The sequence below is a fragment of the Triturus cristatus genome, chromosome 8, assembly GCF_964204655.1.
Source record: "Triturus cristatus chromosome 8, aTriCri1.1, whole genome shotgun sequence".
NCBI classification, from domain to species: Eukaryota; Metazoa; Chordata; class Amphibia; order Caudata; family Salamandridae; genus Triturus; species Triturus cristatus.
Genome location: NC_140591.1, coordinates 241,330,086 through 241,353,205, shown reverse-complemented (window position 1 = coordinate 241,353,205; position 23,120 = coordinate 241,330,086). Strand labels below are relative to the sequence as shown.

Below are 23,120 nucleotides of genomic sequence, written 5' to 3'. Positions count from 1 at the left end.
ACTAAAGATTAGTTTTGCGAACATGTATTATCAGTAGAGGGAGTGAAATAACAAACATACACGTGAGAAAGATTGCTACTGAAAGTGCCCAAATAAATGACTCTCCTTGTGTTGCAAGGTGTGGACCAGACACATGATAGAGTCGTGTTGTGCGTCACTACTGTGTGTGTGCTTAGGACATGCAATGTGTTATGATGTGTTTGTAGAGTAATATTAGATGTGAGACGAGTTATGTATTTTTTTTAAATGTATTACCAATTTCCATATTTGTATTTTTTGAGTCTGTGCATCAGTTATGTTTACAGTTTACAATGTGATTTGTATACGTCTCAGCAATTTATACAGCTCTATGAAAGTTTTACATTTGTTTCTATTTTTTATATTTTTAAACAAATTTAACAATGTAATTTATATGAGTATATGCTCTGTCAAATAAAATGTGACAATTTGCTATGTTAATGTTATTATCTTTATTTCATTAATATTTTTTACATTTGTACAGTAAGTGTATAGGTGTCTGCAATGCACGCAGTTATATGACTATTTTTAATTTTTTTGTTGTATTTCACTTTTTTGTACATTCATATGATGTGCTTGCAATGTCAAAAGTTATATGACCATTTTATATATTGATAGAGCATTCCACTGTTAGCATGATGCTACAAAACTATTTGGCACACGGGCTGTGTCAGATAAAAAAAAAACATTGTAGTGTTTTGACACCGCACTTTTATAACCAGCAGGATTCAAAATTCTAATAATTTTGTTAGCTGAGTAACTAATTTCAGCAAATACTGAGAAAAGTATGCGAATCGACAAGGGAACATATACAATAATAAAGAAAAATATTTAATTGGGGGTTTATTCCGCTCACATCTTTCTACACTAAATACGCCAAACAGTGGAGTTTTAAGAGTATTTTTGAAACGCATTGTCAAAACAAGTACTGGCAATGCCAATAGGTCTGGATAATAACTGAAAGTGTCTATTCCGTCACTGGAGATTTTAGTCATACAATAACTTGTAAAATATACACTCGGCCACTCATACTCGCACTCATGCATGCAGTTATTGTCCCACTGAATCATGCTTGCATTCATCCACTTCCGCATCGACAATAAAACTCATGCACAAATTCAACAAATTCGCCTTCAGAATGATATTGTATCAGGGATATGGGGATATTAACATATTTGCCATTTGAAGAATACTTACGTTGCATTTCTATTTGTCTGGATATGTATAGGTAATTTCCTAAATGTTCACTGTGAAATGTGATGCTTTTTGAACGATTTACAATGTAAAACAGTGTTGATTTATTATAAAACCCAATAACAATGATTTAAAATGAAAAATAGCAGACACACATTGGCAATAAAAAGTTAAATTAAGCATACAAGCTTTACTCCATCTTGCAATGTTGTTGTATGTAGTGCATTATTGCTTTAACATTCCATCATAACTGCCACACTTAGATGCAACGTGTTGATCATCTTGGAAAGATAAGACAATGACATACTATGAAAAATAAATTCCAAAATGGCCCCACATGTTACAGGAAGTACCCACGCGAGATGTGGCAAACGATAGATGAAATGAGTGGCAAGCACCTCATTATTACTGTCAAGAAAGATGCAGTATGCTCTAAAAAACTAGTACACTTACAAAAAATTAATGAAAGTAATGAAAATGTACCAATAAAAGGAGAAAACTAAAGGTTTGGCCTTTTCAGAATGATGTGCAATGTAATGATTCTAAATGATGTCATTCACTGTTCAATTGAGCCAATGGCTGAAGGGGCTGAAACCCCACCTCATGCTATAATGTATGGGAGCAGAGTGTGAAAGACACTTGAACAAATAAAAGGTAGAAGTGGGCCTACCCAAAGTCTCTCTATATTTGCATATCTATGTACATATATGTATGCACATATTTGTAAAAGAATGTGCTTTCAACACGGTCTGCCACCGCACCCTAGTGCAGCGCCTCAGCAACATCGGAATCCAGGAGAAGGCACTGGATTGGATCATTTCCTTCCTCGACGGAAGAACGCAGAGAGTCCGCCTACCACCGTACAAGTCAGAGGCCACCAAAGTCATCTGCGGCGTCCCTCAAGGATCCTCGCTGAACCCCACCCTCTTCAACGTCTACACGAGCCCGCTCGCGGCCATCGCACGCCAACACAACCTCAACATAATCTCCTACGCCGATGACACCCAGCTGATCCTCTCCCTGACCAACGACCCCGCCGCCGCCAGAGCCAACCTGCACGATGGGATGAAAGATGTAGCCGAGTGGATGACGACCAGCCGCCTGAAACTGAACTCGGACAAGACAGAGGTCCTCATCCTGGGCCCCTCACCCTCCGCCTGGGACGACTCCTGGTGGCCCCCCGCCCTGGGCACCGCACCCAAACCGACGGACCACACACGCAACCTGGGCTTCATCCTGGACTCCTCCCTCTCCATGACCAGGCAAGTCAACGCCGTCTCCTCGACATGCTTCAACATCCTACGCATGCTACGGAAGATCTTCTGGTGGATCCCCACCGAGACCAGGAAGACCGTCACCCAGGCCCTCGTCACCAGCCGACTGGACTACGGCAACGCCCTCTACGCCGGTACCACCGCCAAGCTCCAGAAGAGACTCCAGCGGATCCAGAACGCCTCAGCCAGACTCATCCTCGACATCCCACGCAACTGCCACATCTCCGGACACCTGAGAGACCTGCATTGGCTCCCCGTCAACAAAAGAATCACCTTCCGTCTCCTCACCCACGCACACAAAGCCCTCCACGACCAAGACCCGATCTACCTCAACAACCGAATCAACTTCTACGCTCCCAAACGCCACCTCCGATCAGCCAGCCACGCCCTCGCCGCTGTCCCGCGCATCCGAAGAGCGACAACAGGAGGGAGGTCCTTCTCCTACCTGGCCGCCAAGACCTGGAACTCCCTCCCGACCGACCTACGCCTGACCAAGGACCACCTCTCCTTCAGGAAGAAGCTGAAGACCTGGCTGTTCGAGCAGTAACGGCACCCCCCCCCCCCCCCAGCGCCTTGAGACCCTACGGGTGAGTAGTGCGCTATACAAATGTTTTGATTGATTGATTGATTGATTAAGACCCTGGCAGACAAGTAAACCTATCTTGTCCTAAAAGGATCTAGTACAGATTATAACAAAGCAAATTGTCTACTCCCGAGGTTGGTCAAAGAGAGTAATAAACACAAAAATCCATGTCCGCTAAGGCAGTCTGCGATATTCCATGTAACAAAATATCTATCTACTGGCTTTAACACAGTGGAATAACAGTCCACCCTTAAAGATCTTTTGTTTATAACATGCATTTTCGTAATAGATAAGTCAGTGTTACTGCCTTTGTTGTAATGTTTCATAATACTCAGACCAGACACATGACATCTCACATAACCTTTCCTAATAAACTAATCAAGCCCAGAGTTTCTAAAACTGGCTTGCTACAATAACCAACTCAGGCCTGCAATGTTGAACATAAGCTTTCTCACAAGGTCACCATCAGTCATACAATCATAAACTTCTAAATCTGCACAAAATTACATGTGGCAAAGTAATATTCAATCCCTCTTAAGAGGGGTTAAAAAGGGTTATCACAGTGAAAACCTTAACCCCTGGATTGTTCAGAGGGGTTAATCAACACCAAAACCCTTGCTTTCTTTGGTAATGTGGGAAATTCCAAGTACCAAAATTCCTGTTAACATGCTTTGACACAGTGTAATAACAATCCACAATTAAAGCCCTACTAACTTTAACAAATGCAATAAATAAAGCATGCCTACTGCTTTGTTATAACTTTCTATAATAACAAAGCAAACCTATTGTTTCAGACATAACTTTTCCTAGTGAACAATGAGGCCTATCGCCTTTATCAATGCATTGTCATAATAAATAACCCAAAAGAAAAAAGAACAGATTATGGATGGAATGCTGAACAATGCAAACATTCAACCCCAGTCACAGATCTGGGTTTAATCCATTGTTGTTTTGCTCACCACCTCACCCCACCCCAGTTTGGACCCAGCCATATGCAAATCAGTCATGATCCTGCTCCCGATGGGAACAGTCCAGCCCGAACTGCCAGGCCAGTTCCTCCCTGGATCAGAAACAAGCATCCTGGGACCGGTTAAGGGGTATCACCCCTCATCAGCCAGGCTTGCTTGAATTCAGGGGCATAGTGAGCATGGGACCCATGTATTGGCATACCCTTCCCATTTAGGGTGACAAAAGCAAAAAAACGCCACCCCGGTTTGGCACAGCCACATGCAAATCAGTCATGATCCTGCTCCCCATGGGAACAGTCCAGCCCGAACTGCCAGACCAGGTCCTCCCTGGACAGGAAACAAGCATCCTGGGACCGGTTTTGGGGTGTTGCCCCTCATCAGCCAGACCAGCTTAAATCCAGGGGCACAGTGAGCACAGGACCCAAGTCTATGCATACCCTTTCCACTTAGGGCAACAAAAGCAAAAAGAACAGATGATGGACGAAATGCTGAACAAATCAAACATATGCATGGCATATGGCTGGGTCAAAACTGTGGTGGTGTGGTGCACAAAAATACGATGGATTGAACCCAGATCTGTGACTGGGGGTGAATGTTTGATTTGTTCAGCATTCCGTCCATCATCTGTTCTTTTTGTCATCAATAAAAAGAATTACAAAAAAATATATTTTTATTCTGACCTTCCCCACCTAAATATAAGTATTAGAGATTCCTTTTTCTATCTGGTTTCAATTTCTGGCCATCAATCGCTCCTAAATACGCATTAAATGATCTGATCCAAATACACCATTTCAACGGGGTTCACTAGCATCTTGCAAGAAAGGAGCTGGTGGCGTGACTGTTTGCATAATAGTGCACTACTACTCTTCAAATAATGTGTACTATAGAAAATAAGATATGAACTATACACAAAGTAAAACACAGGACTATCACAGAACTTTTTGTTCTAACCATATAAATAATCTCCACGTTGAAAAACACAGTATGGTCCAAGTATCAGCACAAAAGAAAGGGGAAAAAAATCTGTCCAGAAGCTGGCCAATTGCTGTGGATGGAATGGCACTCTTTTGAAAGCATGCCAATTGCTGCTTAACCAAGTACAGGGTAAACTTTGGCCAAATTAGAACGGGAGCTGCATAATAAACCTAGTGTGCCAAAGGTTGTAGCACTGAAATAGGCAGAAATGACAAGCGTGCCCTCAACTTGACACCAATAAGCAGAATTGACAAGCAAGCTAATCTCTGTTGTAGACCTTCAAATTGACATCCCAGAGAAAGCGTGCCAATTGCTGTACAACCAATGAACTTGATGGTATGCACCATCAAGGCAGTGGTAAGCATCCGCCCCTGGTACACAGAACATAGACGGGACCAACAGCAGGAGATGACCACACCGGAGGCCACCAGGTAAGTAAAGGATTTACCAAAAGGACTGCAAGCACATGCAGCTCGCAATACAGTAGAATGCTCAATTAAATATATGCGCAAAGCAGGACGCATTCAGGGCCGCGAGGGTGGGCTCGTGGAGGTGCTTCAAGGTCACAAGAAGTACAGAACACTTCATAGTGTCCCGGAGCGTAAGGTAAAGTTAACGGCCAACAGTAAAAAAAAAACGCAGCATGAACGAGGCCATACAGTTAACACATAGATCCTTTGAAAGTCCTGAAACACCGCAAATCTTGAAACACCAGATTAACAAGATCTTGAGTGCCTCCTGGAAGTCAGGGTCTTCTTGCCTCTATGCAATTTTCTTGAAAGCCCCTAGTTGTCGCCAGAATTGTAGTGACAAGATCACAGACGCTTTGGTGTTAAACCACAAAAGGTTTATTAAAAATATACGCTGAGAGTACAAGAGCCAGGAGACACCATCAGCTGCCAACCGTTTCGTCAGCCGGCAGGGCATTGCGCGCCTTCCTCACACGCTATAACATTACTTTGTCACAAAGGAACGTAGAACTTAACAAAATTGACAAAGATAAAGGTAAATACCCCATTACACACTATGCCACAGTGCTCTCCTCCTCCAGCTTCTGCCATAGGAAGAAGGGCTTCCTGGCGCAGGATCCAGGACCTCACTCTGCACCTGCTTGCTGCAAAACAACATGGTGGTTGTGTTGTCTATGAGGACTTGAACCTGCCTCCCCTTGGTGGATAGAAGGAAGGCTTTTAGGGCCAGAGGAAGAGTCCAAAGCTTCAGAAGTGGAGCTGGCTTTCCGTTGGAGACCAGAGGCCTCTGATCTCCATCTCCCCCAGGTGCCCCTTCAACCCAGCAATGATGCGTTTGTCACCACAGGGAACTCTGGGTGTGGGAAGGAGAGCGGCAGCCACAAGTCAGGTTGTCATCCGCCACTCACCTCTGTAGATCCTGCTCCATATCCCTCGAAATCTGGAAGAAGTCAGAGGCATCGCTGTTGCTCAGCACACTGGGATCTGAAGTTCCACTGCAGGGCCCCCAAGTGCCAACTGCCATTTGGATGAGAAGGATACATGACACCATCATCCTTGAAACCCAGGACTGATACCAAAACAACAGAATAATATCCTGGTTCTCACTGCTGCAGCAGAGGAAAGGATTTGAGCATCGCCAGGTCTAAAATTGCCCCAATGAATGTAAGCTTCTGTGAGAGCTCATTGATGGTGAAACCCAAAGTTGTTAGGAGTTCAGCTGTTGTCCAGATGTAATCTACAAATGACTATGGTTAGCCTGTCTTTTAGCAGCCAGTCACTGAAGTACAGGAATGCTTATATTCCTGACCTCCAAAAATTGACTGCGACCACAGTAATCACTTTTGTGACTACACAAGTGTCCAAAGTAAGGCCGAAGGGAAGCACAGTAAATTGAAAGTGTTCCGGCCCACTTTGAACCGTAGGTAATGTCTGTAGGACTGCAGGGTGGGCATGTCTAAAATAACGCTCTGCAAGTCTAAGGACCCATCGGGTCTCCTGGGTCCAGAGCTGGCAGGACCTTAGCTTGCATGCTAAACCTGTCCTTCCACAGCAAGGTGTCCAGAGAGGAGCGTTCCAAACCAGGCCCAAGACCTCTGTACTTATTCAAGAATTAACCTGAACAGCCTCCTATCCCCTTCTCTAATTCCGGCTCTAAAGCACACGTGGACAACAAAAGATGGCCTCCCTGTATCATGATTGCTAAATGTTCTTCAGAAATGTTCTTCTGAAGGTTGCTCTGGTTTGGGAGGACATAGGGGTGGGGGAGGCGAAAGGCAGGCCGTAGCCTTTTTTCACAATCTGTAAGACCCATCTTTCTGATGTGATGGTTCTCCAGCTGGGGAGGAAATGTAGTATCCTACCTCCTACAGGCAAGGTGAAGGCCATGCCCTGAAATGACTATGTTGGCAGCTGCAGTACAGATTGAGAGGGCTGGCATTTTCTGTTAGCTGGCACCCTTGAACAGCCTCTGAATTTTCTGTATGGATTGGGACGTTGTTTAGCTTGTATCAATGGCCCCATAGATTGTGTTGTGGCATAACTGTTTTTAAATAATTTTAGTGCTGAATCAGCCTTTTCTCAATTAACCTGGAGCATCTGATGGGCATGCCCATTCAGAATGCTTGCGTGTCTCCAGAAATCCCAATTGATTGCATTCTGGATGTCTTCTGAGCATGACTCTAGTGGCAATAGCTCTGCCAATGCAGTCCATAGTGTCCAGTGCAGCTCAGAGCACATACGTGGCTGTGTCCTGGCCATTATGTCTCATCTGGGCTACAGAGGCCATAGGTCTCATAGGACAGTCTGCAAGATGTCGCATCCTATAGTGCATGGGTGTAACTTACAAGAAGGCAAACTTCCTTAATAGATCTCAAGGCCAAACTCGACGAAGAAGACATTTTCTTTCCAAAGGCATCAATGCTTGTTGATTTCCTATCTGTGGAGTTTTGTTTGAAAGGAATTCAGATTAACTTTGCTTGTTCGCGCTTTACAACTTTATTAATTACTATAATTTTGTCTCTTCCCACTTTGACAGATAAATTAGTATAGAATATTGTCCAAGAAAAGGATTGTCTTTAATGCAGTGGATTGATGAAAACTAAAAACCAGATGCCATTTTTTATTAAAAAAATCGGAAAACTGAAAATAAAAAATGCGAATTGGAAATAAATGTAAATGATTCTTCATTATACAAAAATCAGAAAACTGAAAATAAAAAAGGGGAGCTACAAATAAATGGAAATGAGTCTTCAAAAATGGGAGGAGTAAAAGGGACTGTGTTTTACTACCGCAAGCAGATTTGCTCTTTCAGTAACGTGAATTCTTTTCTGGGTGCATCTGCAGCCTCTTTGCACAGCATGAAGACACAATGTATCAGCAACCGCAGTTTTAAATGTGATGATTTAGAAGGGTCACATTCATGGAACCTACCAGTCTTCTCCGCTCTTCCTCTACAGCAATTAGTAGTCGTGCAAACTCTTTGAGTGACTGGGCTAAAAGAGAAAAAATATATAGATCAGTTCTTTTTTAATTCTTTCTATTTAAAGGATGAACATCAAACATAATAGAACATTACATATTATGTTCCTAGTGTCAAATTTAACACGACATACATGATATCTTATATAATTTTATTTGGTATATTTTGACGTGTACCTTCATAAAAAATAAGAATGCGTTTGATCAAAGATGGTTTGTAAATAATTGTGCCTGCCCTGATTGGGTAAACAGGTATCCCTGTTTCCTCATTGCCCTTCTACACGTCCAATGAATGGTGTTATATTCTACAGCAATTCTCTTAACTTGAGCTCTGGCAAAAGACCCACTTTGGCGTCGTGTGGCCCATATGGTGGCATCCTGAATTACTTTGGATGTACCTGCTTTGAATGCATGGTTTACATAGACAACAACCTCTAGGTGTTATGCTGTTCACCATCCTACAGGCCAATGAAAACACTTTGAATGACTGCCTTAAATAAGTCAAAGTAAGTCAGTGGGACTAAAATAAATGTGGGGGGGTATGTAGTGCTATTGTGCAATTTTGTCATAGCTTTAAAAACTACCATTTTGTGCTGCTCAATCTATCCTGCTGAAAAATAAGATGCATGCCTGGAAATAAAAGAAAGACTAATATGTGCACAGTTTGTACTGCAGTCTCCCAAACTCTAGGTACCTGTATGCATAGACAATCTCAATCATAATCCAAAGCATATTATGCAAGAACAGCAAAAGTAGTAAATAAGTTGCACTTGAGCAGCAGGAAGTGGTTTCATACTATAAAAGCCGGGCAGACACAAGGAGAGTGGCATGACCATCAATGGAACAAACACATCAATGCAAAGGTTTAACTGCAGTGGAGCATAATGATGATCTCACTGCTAAAGACGACAATTGCACACAAGGGCGCTGATAGTAACAATGGAGGGCTCATAGCCCACTTGAAAAAATATGGACATCCCTTCTTGCCTAGTCCAAAACGTGTGGATTTGGACGTGTAAGAGTTGCAAACCCGAAAAAACATGGAATAAACTATTTACAACAAAGCAGGAGCAAAGGAATTTACAGGTTGGAGACAGGAATAACATGCAACAGTGAATTTGTGGTTGAAGAACTTGAAGGTCCATCTAAAATGAGATATGTGGAGGCACAATATGTAAATGAAAAAAGCAAATTGTGTGGCACCTACGGGTATTAAAGAACAGCGATTACACTGATCTGGTTGCAAGACATTTTAGTCGAAAGCACACTGGAAGCTCTTAGGGTCAGATGTACTAAACACTGTTAGCAAAATACTGTTCGCAGTTAACAACCAGTATTTTTGCGACCAGTGTGGTATTTTGCGAACCAAACTATGTACTAATAAGTTGGTTCACAAAATACTGAATCGTAGATGCGTCACTATTCTTCCTACGTTGTGAGCATCAAAAGATAGGTCACAAATTGCGACCTACTACAATTCCCTGCCATCACAGGAATGGTGGCCTGCTTTTAAATATAGAATTTTTTTTTTTTAAATGCAGCCCATTTTTCTTAGCGGAAATGAGACTCCGTTAAAAAAAAAAGTTACTTTTTTGTTTAAGAGAAGGCAGTGGTCCCGTACACCACTGCCTTCTCTCAGACTTTATGTTTTTTACATTCTCAAAGGGTAAAAGTTTGCAAAGGGACCCCTTCCTTTTTAGGTCTCGCCTGACCCAGCGCATGCGCTTGTCTGGCAAGACTTTTTGAGAGGGCTCCAAAAAGTGCTACCAGGCCAGCCTACAGCTACAATGCATGTGCGCGGGCGCACGCGCCGCGCTTGCCCGCGATTACTTTCACGTTCGCGACTGCACGGCCGCTTGGATGTTTGATCGCGATCACTTTCGTGGCCGCTTGGCATAGCCAATAGGTCTCGCTTTTGGGACCTTATAAGTATTTAGTTATGCAACTGTTGCAGGGCTAAACACTTATAAGGTCCCAAAGGCGAGACCTATTGGCTATGCCAATGCTTGTTTCGAATGGATTGCCATCTCCATTGAGATGTCGTTAAAATATCAATGTTTTGCTATTACATTTAGGATTTTGATATATAGTGTACTGATTCAGTGTTTGGAAGTGATACCTGCAACACGCCCCTTCCAAATACCGAATCGTATCCATTTTTCAACACATTTTGCAATTTAGAAACAAATGCTGAATCACTAAATGCATTAAAAAACATTGGAAATACATAGGAAAAGGTTATTAGCATTTGCAAATGCTCTCATTTATTGATTCTGAGGATTTATGAATGTTAATACCCTTTGTACATCTCGGCTCTTAGATCTCTGCAATATGGCCAGAAAAAGCAGGTTGAAACAGGAGGGGAGTCCAGATATACTGATGTTCTGGATACAAAGTTCCTTATATACTTGTTAGAATATCTGTCAGTGAGTCGATCATTTTGCTATTGAAGCACTGATTGTTTTTTGTGTTTCACTTTAAATAAATGTTTATATCATGTCCTGAAACACACATGAAGCACTGCAGCGATTAGTCAAAGCCTTGCTCAGATTGCAGACTAACTTCATTGTGCACAGCACTAGGTGGCAGCATCCCCTTACCTATCGTTGAGACCAGCTTACCTGCTGTGATGTAAGGTATATTTCTGTACGATTACCCGAGTAGCCTAATTGATTTTCTCGAGGCGTCTGGCATTTACAGCGCTTCCCTCTGTTTTGTTTAATTGTTAGTTTGCATAAATGCAGGTCTGATCTTTTCAAATATCGAATATCCATACATTCAGACAACTGGAATGTACATATCGAGCTTTGTAAACATAATTGTTATAATTATAAACTGTGCCTAGTGCGAAACTCTAACCCACTTCATGCAGAACAAAAGCTGCGACACAGAATGTGGCTTTTACAGTGGTGAAATCAAAAACAAATGCTAAATAGCCCATGATTTAGAACATTATTCAGTATATCTTGTGGGGGCGGGGTAGATTCTTTACAAAATGCAACCGCAAATCATTTAGAAATAAAATGATGGTACAGAATCTATACATGGGAAGTTACACAGATGTAAAATGGAGCAGATTTAAGAAAGTGGGTAGAAAGTGTGCATCAAAAAGGAACAATCTAACAAATACAAAATAATGCACATGCATTTTGACAAATATGCACCACACAACAGACTAATCAACTAAAACAGTGGCTTCAAGTGAAACAGATGATACAATTTGAATGTTTTTTTGCAGCTATGAAAACGGACAGTTTAAGTTTGCTCACTGCAAAGTTCTCAATATGTCCAGGAATTAATATCGTACCGAATTCTGGTTTCAGTTTTGCATTCTCCTACTTGTAGTTTTGATTTCCTATAATAAATCCAGAACTTTCAGCTTCCAGCTCCAGAATGCAAAGAACAAAAATTGACAAAAGCAGCCTGTGCGGCTTTTCCATAGAGAACAATTTCTCGAGCTTCACTGAGACACAAAGAACAGGCACAGCATGACTACTGAAGTGCAAGCACCCATCATCAATTCGAGAACACACATAGTACAACGAGCAGCCGTGAAGGCATACCTCTCATACAATACTCTTGCCTCCACCACGCTTTTTCCAAACGACTCCTACTAAACAGCAAAGCACAAACACTCACCCTCAATACCTCCATCGACTTAGCCATGTTCCTGGACACCTGGAACCATGTCATGCCTCTGCTCAAAGAAACCATCCACTGACACAGCCATACATTCTGCCTACAAAGCTATCTCCCTCCTACCATACCCAGCAGATGTCTTAGATAAACTAATCAACCGATGCCACATCGACCACCTTAGCAACCACTAGCTCCTTGATGCCAAGCAGTCCAGATTCAGGGCCAACCACAGTACAGAAACAGCACTCATCGCCACCACAGACGACATCCACATGATCCTTGACAAAAGAGACATCGCAGCCCTCATTCTCTTGGACCTCTCTGCAGCATTTGACATGGTCCCAAACCCTCATCCTCACCAGGCGCCTGCACACGATTGACATTCAAGGACCAACTGTGTAGCATGCAACTTGTTAGCCAGGCATCTTAATCTTTGGAAGAAAGCAAACTCGTCTACGAAGTGCATCAAGGTTTATAGCTTTGCCACCACCCTCTTCAACGCATACGCGATCCCTATGACCAACATCATCCATGCACATGACATCAACATCCTCTCCTATGCCAACAATACACAACTCATACTCTCCCTCTCAGTAAAGACCCCCAACACAAGAAACAAGTTCACCTCCACCATGATTGAAGTACCTAAATGGATGAAAACCAACGTTCTTAAACTCAACACCGACAAGACAGGCGTAGTAATCTTGGACAAGAAAACTTCACCATGGAACTCGAACTGATGGCCGGCCAAACTCAGACCCAGAACTCACACCGGGAACCTCTGAATAATCATCAATAGCAAACTGGACATGACCGCTCAAGTCAACACCGTCACTGCATTCTACTTCCACACCCTGAAGATGCTGAGGAATATCTTCAAATGGCTCACAAGCAGCATTAGAAAAATTGTCACTCACATCCTAGTCACCAGCAAGTGGAACTATGGTAACACCTTCTAACAAACAACTCACTAGAAGACTACAAACCATCCAAAACTCGGCAACCATACTCATCCTCAGCCTCCCACATAGAACTCACACACCTCAGGGAGCTCCACTATCTCCTGATACACAAGCATGCTCAATTCAGACTCCTCACATACACATTAAAGGCACTAAACAACTCAGGTCCAACCTACCTAAATTGTCACTTCTCCCAACAACCACTCAAACACCTCCGCTCCACAGGCCTCCTAATCGCACACATTCCACGCATACACAGAATCAGATCAGGCGGACAGGAATTCTCTTACATCCTTTTAGGTCTCGCCTAGCGACGCAGCGCATTCGCTCTGCTCGCCTTCGCAAGATCTATTGTTGCCGCTTTCTGTGCCGAAGGGAGACAGGAGATGGCACGCGCGGACAGGCGATGTGCATGCGTATGGACAGGAGATGTGCACTCCGTACACGTGCACATCTCCTGTTCCCGGAGGCTGGCGTTACACAGCGCGCGCATCGCACGCTTTCACTTTTTGTTTATACTCGCGCCTTTTTTTCGTTCGACATTGACTGCATCCCGTAAATAAGAACGGTAAACAAGACACAAAAACCACAGATGGGCTATCGTGGAACTCAGTAGAAAGCACATCCTCACCTTCAGTCACTTTATTCTGTTTACAAACACCAACCTCTATTTATATACTGCTTGGTTTTGCCGTTCCTAGCACTGTATAAAAAGTGCTCCTTTGACCTCTGAAGGATGAGAGGTCGAGTTGACACTACCAGGACCTGGCAGTGACCTGAAAATCACACCCAGATCAGTAGCGAACGCCTAACTTATACATCAAAGGCACTTAAAGGAATAGCATAGAAAAATGAAGACTTATATTCTTTCCATTTAAAATATACATCATACCCTTTAAATTTCTCTCACATAGACTAGTCCGCCTAAGTACTTTCTACGGAGCATGCGCTGAATGGAGCTGTCTGAGCTGTAATAAACTGCTAAGCAGCTCCGTCGTCTAATAGAGGATGTGATCACAATACTCCTGTACACCTGGAACAGGAAGGAGTAATGCTATCACAATGCAAGGTATAGCGATCAATGGTGCAGCAGGTGCAGTGCCACCAGGCACTAGGGGCATTATACCCCAAGTATGACTGTATTTTAAAACCAAGCAAGGGGGTGGGGAACCCCATTTGGTTAATTGCATTAGAGTCTCTGGCACCCTTGCTACACCACCATCATGTTAATGCGCGTCAGGAGCTACTTTTACTACTTTGAGGGACCATTTTACAGGGATTATTCATGTCATACATTGTCCTAACATCTTGTGTAGAATACTACCATCACTGTATTTCCACGCCGTTTGTAGAAAGTATTGCCGCTGTTGCTCTGTTTTATTTTTTTGTTTGTTTTTACCATTGACCTCCCTACTCAGAGCGGCTGCTGTGGCGCTGCTTCTGTATGTCGCAGCATTGCTGTCACGAGCTCCCGCAGGCCGCACTGCTCCTATCTCACCGTGGTACCCCCTGTGCACGCATTTCTTCTACTGTCTGTACAAATAGGTTAGGAGAGGTTTCAGTACCCACACTGTTTAGGTTCATCTGTACGGGTGGGGCTAATGCAGCCACACACTCTGTGCACCTGTGTGGGTAGTGCCGCCACTGTCACTATACTTGCATTTCCAGTCTGACTCCTAGTGCAGGCTCTGCTGACATTTAGGGTTTGTTTTGGTGAAGCTGTTGATGGTCGCACTTGTTCCACATTGTTACTTTATTCAGGTGGTGCAGAGCCTGTTACATAATTACCTTGCCCAGGTGTTTGCAGTTGTTGGTGTTTCCTTTATAACGTGGGTAGTGCAGATGCTGTTACACGGTTTCAAGCTATTTCAATGCAACTTTTATAGGCAGTTACACTGTTTCAGTACACCTTGAAAATGTTGGAACACTGTTGCAGTACATCTTGCACAGCTAGCGCCAGTGCTGAAACACGGTTTCAGTACATCTTGTTTAGGGGCTGTAGATGCTGGTAGATTGTGTCAGTTCACCTTACATGTGATCATGTGATGCGACCACTGGCTTGCCCCTAGTACGGTGCTTGAAACCCCAGGCCTCAGAAGAAAGTAACGCACTTGCAAAATAATTATTTATTGTTGCAAGTGGAGCGGGCCCAAGTAAAACGGTGTCTGTGTCTTCAGATGCCACTGAGAATGTGAAGGGAGCAAGAAGTACCGGGGTTAACCACAGGAGAAACAAGCATTTGCAATGCAATAGGTCTCGCAGTTACGCAAGTTTGAGCTATTAACATTGCAAATAACAATGCCTTTTATTTTTGTCTTTGTTTCAAAAACATAAATAAAAAGTATTGTCATTTACAAAGCCAATAGCTTAAACTTGAGTAACTGCGAGACCTATTGCATTGCAAATGCTTGTAAAAGTGTGGAACGGCCTCCCACTTAACACCAGAGCCTCATCCGCTCTTGTAGAATTCCGCAAGAAGCTGAAGACCTGGCTTTTCAATTAAGCAACCTACCATAGGCAGTACTAGGCAAACACACATGCTGAGAGCCAGGATACCCTTTACGGATAAGTGTGTGCTTTACAAATACATATAACATGGTAGCAAAAGTGCACACGCAAAGAGCAGATACTTGTTAGAAGCACTAAAAGCTTCCATCAGATCCAACAGAACAAGTATAACATCGACTATAATACTGCATTCTTTCTTACACATCCAACACACACAGTTTGCATGATTACCATGCACGATAAATACAGAACAGGTACACCAAGGGCAACAGCAGTGCAAGTATCCTAGCATGCACTCACTTTAGCTGCCACACACCCACCCACTAAAACACATATGCAGACACCAGCCAGATACAGAAGAGGCAACAAACCATGTGTTCACAATAGAGTAACAATGGAAGAAATATGAAGGGCTGGTGTGGGGGTATCAAAACACCTCAAAAACATTTAGTATCCTATCTTCTGATAGTCTAAGCAGAAACATTTATGTTACACCAGATTATGACTTCGAAACAATACTACATCCTTACCGGTAATTACAACAGTTTAAAGGCAAATCAACTTTTCACTGTTAGATTTCAAACCTGCACCTCCAAACATTACATTGTCACATTGGCTTTCTATTCCTGGCAAACACTGCCCACCATCTATTAAACACTAATATACATTTCAGGTATCCATCACTCTGTGAATTGTGGACGAATTTTATAAAGCAATAGTAGAATGCAGATTATTATACTCCTTCTCCGAATTGGCCCAGTTTCTGAGGAAAGTATGACTTGTCTCTTTTAGACACCAAAGTCTTAATGACCTGGTGAAGGCTTTCTATGTCTGATTCCTTCATCAGCATGTTCAATGTCGATGGCATCTCGTTTCGATGGTGATGTTGAGTTGTGTGTGTTGGCCTTATATGGGTTCACTGCTGTTCTGGGTGAGGATAGCATGTTCTTTCCTTCAGCCAGGGAAGCAGAGCTAAGAATAATTTGCACTCAATGGTTGTATCTTGGGAGAAATAAGCCAATATGTGGATGGAATGTCCTTTTAGAAGAAAACGTCTGCTCTTATTTTTAGTAGCTTTAAGCACCATCCTGATGTGCAGATCTCATACCAATTATGGCCTGGGGTTTAGCAGAATCGCGTTGTTTCCGAGGACATATATGGTGGGCTCCTGAAATTGTAGAAGTTTCAGAAATTGTACATCCAGCAAACAGCGGACGAGTTCTTGAAGAAAGCTGAAGAAAGGTAATCATGTAATTTGTTTTTCTGCTTCTCGTGGATCCTGCATAGCCTGACGATATGGTGAGACGCGTCTTCAAAAGCATTAGTTTCTGTTTTAGGAACCCTATCTCCTGTCCATAGTCAGGGCTGTAGTTTACTTTGTCTTCTAGAGTGATTTCCCTGTTCGGTGTGGTCAATGATGAATTGAGGCTTGATGTATCAACTCAACTTCAGAGGACATCTTGGTCACTCAAGTGTTTATCAAGCTGTTCTTAGAGGCAATAGATGCATGATTGTGTGTTAAGTGGCTTGGGGGCTGTAGATGGAGCTGTGTGTTTCAGCCCAGCGAAGGCCTCTGAGAAAAGAAGCTGCCTGACCAGTTTGGAGGACAATGTGGCCTAAAGGTCCCTCCATCCATACGGAAGTGGGTAAGGTATAGAGAGATGTTTAGCTATCAACCATCTATTTAAGGATAAAAAGGATCGACAGCATTATAGTGCCTCCCACAGACAGGACCAGGTGAGCTGCATAACAGGTTTCTGTGTCCACACGTGTTGCTTAATTTGAGGGTTGGCTTTATGATTAACAATTGGTGGAGGTACTGAGGGCAGGCGTCTGAGTCAACAAATATCTCCTAGGTCCATAAGATTCAGACACACATTATCTCAATAATTGGCCCAGATCTTTCATTCTTGATATTAGAGTTTGCTATGTCTAATGTTGACATGTGGTACAACTTCACAGGCATATCAGGTAATGAACAATCGATGAGCAGAGGTACAGTAAGTGTCCTGCTTGATTTAACCAGATGGAGGCTTATCTAACACTGCAGATATGTGTCATATGAGTGTGCTCCAAGTAACCAAGCCTTTACCATCCCTCACTGCCGACAGTCTCAAAATGCGGCTGCTGGATGTCTGCCGCTCATGGAATACATGCGCATGATTAGCCTGGAATCTGTCTGCTTGTCATCTGATTGCCGGGAAAGACAGTGCTGACAATGAGGAGCCTGACACATCACCGCCTATTCTGGTCTTTTTCACAGTTTTCTTTTCTCTTCCACTGGATGTATTATGCTGGGGGCTGCACCATAGTATGTATTCTCCCATACAGCCTAAGGGGATTACTGAAGTCCCCGGATTAATAAGAAGTGAACCTATAAGGCTCCAGGGAGCGTAACCCCCACCAGCAAGCAGCCAGATTGTCCATGGCTAGTCTCTACCTTCGGTTAATACTGTTCACACAGAGAGCAGGGTAATTGAATGTCTATGGATGCATCATTTTTCACACAGAGAGTCCTTGCAATGCCTGAGTCAAGAAGCATATGCGAATCCTATAACACGATCATTGGATGAAAATAAGCTTGGTCATCTATTGATTCCTCAACCATTTGTATGCTACAGAGAAAGTAACTATGGGATAAGAAATTCTAATTAACATAGAAGTGTCAGAGGTTGCAGGGTCAATCCAATGTATGTTGCTTTCACCAAGCCAGTTATTATCCTGAATATTAGCACAACTTTAAATATACATATTTGATTTCCTCATTGTGCAACTGTGGAATGTCAAGGCAATGGAGGAACACTCTAAAACTGTGATGCTTATAAAGTGATATGGTGCTCCATGAAACTCACTGAACATGTTGTTCTTTCTATGTTTCTCTGTGCATATAGTTAATTTGGTTAACTATAGGCACGCAAAAAAAATAAAGAAAAAAAATAGATGTTACATTAATCTGGATTGTACTGGACCAATTATTGTTCTGTATTGTTCATACACACTTTATTCATGTGTGAGCTCCCCAGAAGAGGGTCCCATGCTCAGTGTGCCATAGGACTCAAACTGGACCCTACTGACAAGGCCCAAATAGACCAAAACTAGTCTGGGGTTGCTTGTGGTACCATTCAGAAGGGGCCCAGCGGGACAGTTCGTGCCTAGATTGTTCCTACTGGAACAGGACTAGGGCTAATGTTTGTGTTGCTGATTCCTGGTGAAGGGCTTGGTTCTTAGTAAAATTAACAAGCATTGGCATAGCCAATAGGTCTCGCCTTTGGGACCTTATAAGTGTTTAGCCGTGCAACAGTTGATGTTGTTGCACAAGGATATTGTGCTGCATAACTGAATACTTATAAGGTCCCAAAGGCGAGACCTATTGGCTATGTTAATGCTTGTTTCATTGGTAAACATTCATGTCACAGAGCTAAAAATAACTAATTCACAATTAATTAAGTGGGTCAACAAACGCCACTCAATCAATCTCAACAATGTCTTTATTTCCATCATTTGGTATTTGCAATAGCAAAGATGATGCCTCTCTCAACCTTCCACATGAAAATGCGTATTTTCTTATTTTCGCATATTTTGTTTTGCCATTGTCTTTCTAATTCTTGAGCTAGACGCCTACATTCCCCTCTGTGGTATAGTACCACAATATTGTGCCCTGAATATGACCTGATAATAAAAACGTGTCCTAGATATCCTTTCTAAAGCTATTGCCTCATTGGAGTTAATAATAGAAAATCTACACCTAATGGAAGCATTGCTAGTAATTATATTTAGGCCATCTTATTTATGTCAGACAGTATTTAAGGTTCTTTAAGGATATTCTGACAACTAACCCAAATTGGCGAGTCATAAAATTAAAGACATTTTATTGCTGCGCTTGCTTAAAAAGCAGGTCTTTATTTTTTTTTAAAGTTATCCTCCAAAAGCTGCAGACAGGCCTGGGATGGGGATTTTCGCAGAAAATTAAAATTTGCTTGCATGCCTCTGGCAAGAAGATGCTGTCCGTTTTCCTAAGCACCCTGCTAGCAGCTCACATGCACATAGTTTCATGATACGGTGCATGTCGCCGGTAGGCTGGTCACACCGCTCCAGAAAAGGTCGATGAGGGAGCAAAGTGTGCAGATGGGTAAATAGTAAACAGTACGAAGCAAAGGGCTCAGAGGACAGGAAAAAACCTAAGTACAGGCCTGCTGTAACGTCCAGGTCGTCAATATTTTACAGAGCGCTGTGGTCTTGAATTACCCTGCTTTGGCACCCGGTACTCCCAAAGTAGGGCTTTTCTATTTTGTTTACATTGTTTAGGAGAAATTAAGAGGTTTGAGGAAGGGGTCTGGCAGGATTAAGTCTTCTGATATTGGTTTGCTGCTGAAGTAATGTTGCTGGTCTTCAAGGAACACATTGGTGGGACCAAGTGCCAATCACCCAGCAAATACTATCTGCCCACTGCCAGTGCACCTGCACAGAGTAAGTGGAAGGCAACACTTTCACAGAAGAGCATGATTGTGTTCAACATGAAGCATTACATCTGCCAGGCAAAACATTCTCTCCCCTCTGTCAATCATCAGTTGGTTGTTCCAGGGTTCTGATTGGTAGGATATAAAACCTGCCTTTTCTGCAGCGCCATTAGCAAGCAGCAAAAATCAATAGTGTGTTAAAAGAAATCAGATTTGCTTCAGTCATTTTCCCACATGATTTTCTGTTGACAGATACCATACAGCAGGAAGGGGAAAGAAGTAGAAACAAGCATTGGCCGCGCGGCCGTAAAAGTAATGGCAGCGCGGCCGTGAAAACGAAATTGATCGCGATCAAAGTGAAAGTAGCGAAAGTGATCGTGAGTGGTGCGCACGCAGCAGTGATCGCGCTGGAAGGGAGGCAGATGGCGGCTGTGTGTGTGCACACTCGCGTGAACGCAAGCGTTAGGCCAGCGAGGTGGCACTTTGAAAACCCATATACTAAATGTCTCGCAGAGCAGCACATACCCTGGCTCAGGCGAGACCTAAAAATGAGGTCAAAAAGTGTTCAGTTGCTAAAAATGTTGGTACCATTCGACAAATGTGTAAGCAGACACAAACAGAATTCTAGCATCTCAGGTTTTCTCTGGAGATCCTTTAAATGGTAGACAGCGTTGTTAGCAAATAGAAGTCTTTTGACTCACTTTAACTTGGTCATTCCTTCACTGATCTGCATAAAACTCGATATGTCCGCACAATCTGCTTGATTTCATGTTGATGTGTTAAACTGTGCTACAGTTATTAGCAAAGGAAGATTTTTGACCCCCCTATTTTCTCTGACTCCTATGAATCTGTAGAGACCTGGACATGCCTGGAGCCAAATTTGTAAAATGTCACTTTTTTTGTGTTTCTGCAATGGGCACACCCTCAATTGGGTGCACCAGGGAGCCCTAGGCCACATGAGATATAAATATAGTCACTAGGTCTGGCTTTCTGTGCGGGAATACACAGGCATATACATTAAGTTTACATGCGCTGCCTTCACAAATGAATGTTGTCACATTAATGCCTGCCCTCTTGACTTTGCCAATGCTGGGTACAAAGTAACAAAAAAGTATTGCTAATGTTTCGAATAAGTAGGGGAGATACATATTTCCATGATGGGCGAGTGTACTTTTTAGATGAATAGTCCTTTATGCCTAGCAAGTGCTTCATGGAAGAATGACCTACATAATGACCAATAGAATACGATGAGACGGTAATACTCCTCTGGGTGGAACCAAATCTCAAACTTAATATTTCGAAATACATCAACATCTTATTGTATGGCAAATATTTCAAAAACTACAGAACGGAATTTCACCAAACGTTTTTTTCTGAATAAAGGTATAGTTTCTTGCTAAGTTTGCTTTTGAGATGCTGAGCCGGGCGAGGCTTCCTGGCCCGATCACCCTGGGGCCTGAGAGCGAGGGAAGCTTAGTGGGCCTAGCAGGGCCTTGATTACTAGGCACGGTCACATCCATTCTGTCCAACGTACATGGCGTGGGTTGTCACCCATCGGTAGACTCTCAGTTGGGGAGGCTCCCGGGTAGGACCTGGACGCTTTGAAGAGTGCCGGTGGACATGCAAGCCCAGATTGCCTGCTGTCTGGACATTCGGCAGAGCAAGCCTGGTGGCCCGACCAGCTACCCTAAGGCCTTAATGCGGTGTTGGTGCGCTGGGCCTGCCGGGGCCTCACTGTAGGTGCTTGAGCAAGGCGGGAGACCTGACTTCGTGGCACAGATCCACTTGCCCTGAGTGTCCTCCCTCTCTATTGCCACAGATGGAGCCCAGGACAGCTTAAGTTCAGACCGGGGATCCAGCATGCTGCCTCCGCCCACCACCACCCGGCCTTCTACCCCCACAGCCATCTCCACCTCGGGGATCCTCCAGACCCAAGACCACCGCCATGAGTGCAACAGCACCTGAAGGCCTGACTGAACACGGCAAGAATTTCATGCTCTGTAAATACTAATCACTTTTTAAAATGTAATCTTGAGTGAATTTCCAACTTGTGTATACATTATGTAACTCTAACCACTAGTATCTGTAGTAGACGTATGTACTTACTATAATTCTTATGTGAATTTAGAGTTTATCTGTGTGTATCTTTTTCTTGAGTGAATTTGCAACTTGTAAATATGTAACTCTAACCACTAGTATCTGTAGTAGACTTTTGTACTTACTCCCTTTCTCATGTAAATTTAGAGTTTTTCTGTTTGTACCTTTTGTGTAACTCATGTACTCCGAAGTCTTTATGTAATGTAACTGGTCCTGTTGTAAAGCGCTCTGACACCTTCGGGTAACGCTCGCGCTATATAAAATTGCATTAAATAAAATGAAATAAAAGTTTAGTTTCATTTAATTCATCAGTTTTTGCAGTAGTGTAAATCAGGAATTCCTATGGGAACTAAAATGGAAAACACTTCCATTTGTTTACCTCCCCTTTAACTTTTTCTCTCTTTCATAGATGTCCACTAAAAATTACATGAAAATTACGTACCAAATTTCGAACAGATTTAACAGCTATTAACAGAGCCAAATAGCCCTTTTCCATGGTAAGTGACAGTCAACCTAATTAGAGAGCGAGACACACACACACACACATGTTAATCAAATTGTGCCATACACACACACACGTGTTAAGAAAATTGTGCATCCCACATGGATAAAACAGGTCTTTGTTGCTAGCACCGTAAATATGAAACATTCAAACAGAAACGCTGACCTGTGTTTAAAAAGTTCAAAAAAGTGCCAAATTGGTTTCAATGTCCAGGCTTTCTTTTCTTTTCCATTTGAGGAATGGCCTAGGAGGCTAGTTTTAAAATTATGAGATGAGAATCTTTTTTGTTACATTCTACAAACATATTTCAGGATCTTTTCTGTGGGAATACTGTTATTTATAACAATTGACGCAATACGAAGAACAGAGAATCCCTCTGACTGACAGGTCTGAATAACCTGCCAAAGTACAAACTGTCCTTTCCAGGTCAGGAATAAAGGACGTTAGAGACTTTAATCCCTTGTTATTTAACTAGATGTGCTCAATTGCGTGGT

General features: G+C 42.8%; 1 protein-coding gene across 3 annotated transcripts in view; it reads right to left on the bottom strand.

The window, feature by feature from the left end:
* ARHGAP42 (Rho GTPase activating protein 42) overlaps positions 1-23,120 on the bottom strand; it is a 609,563-nt gene that overhangs the window by 287,386 nt on the left and 299,057 nt on the right. For all 3 annotated transcript variants that reach the window (XM_085621436.1, XM_085621434.1, XM_085621435.1), the window contains exon 3: positions 8,414-8,475. In XM_085621436.1, coding sequence (XP_085477562.1) covers positions 8,414-8,475 — 62 coding nt within the window. The remainder of the gene's footprint in view (positions 1-8,413; positions 8,476-23,120) is intronic.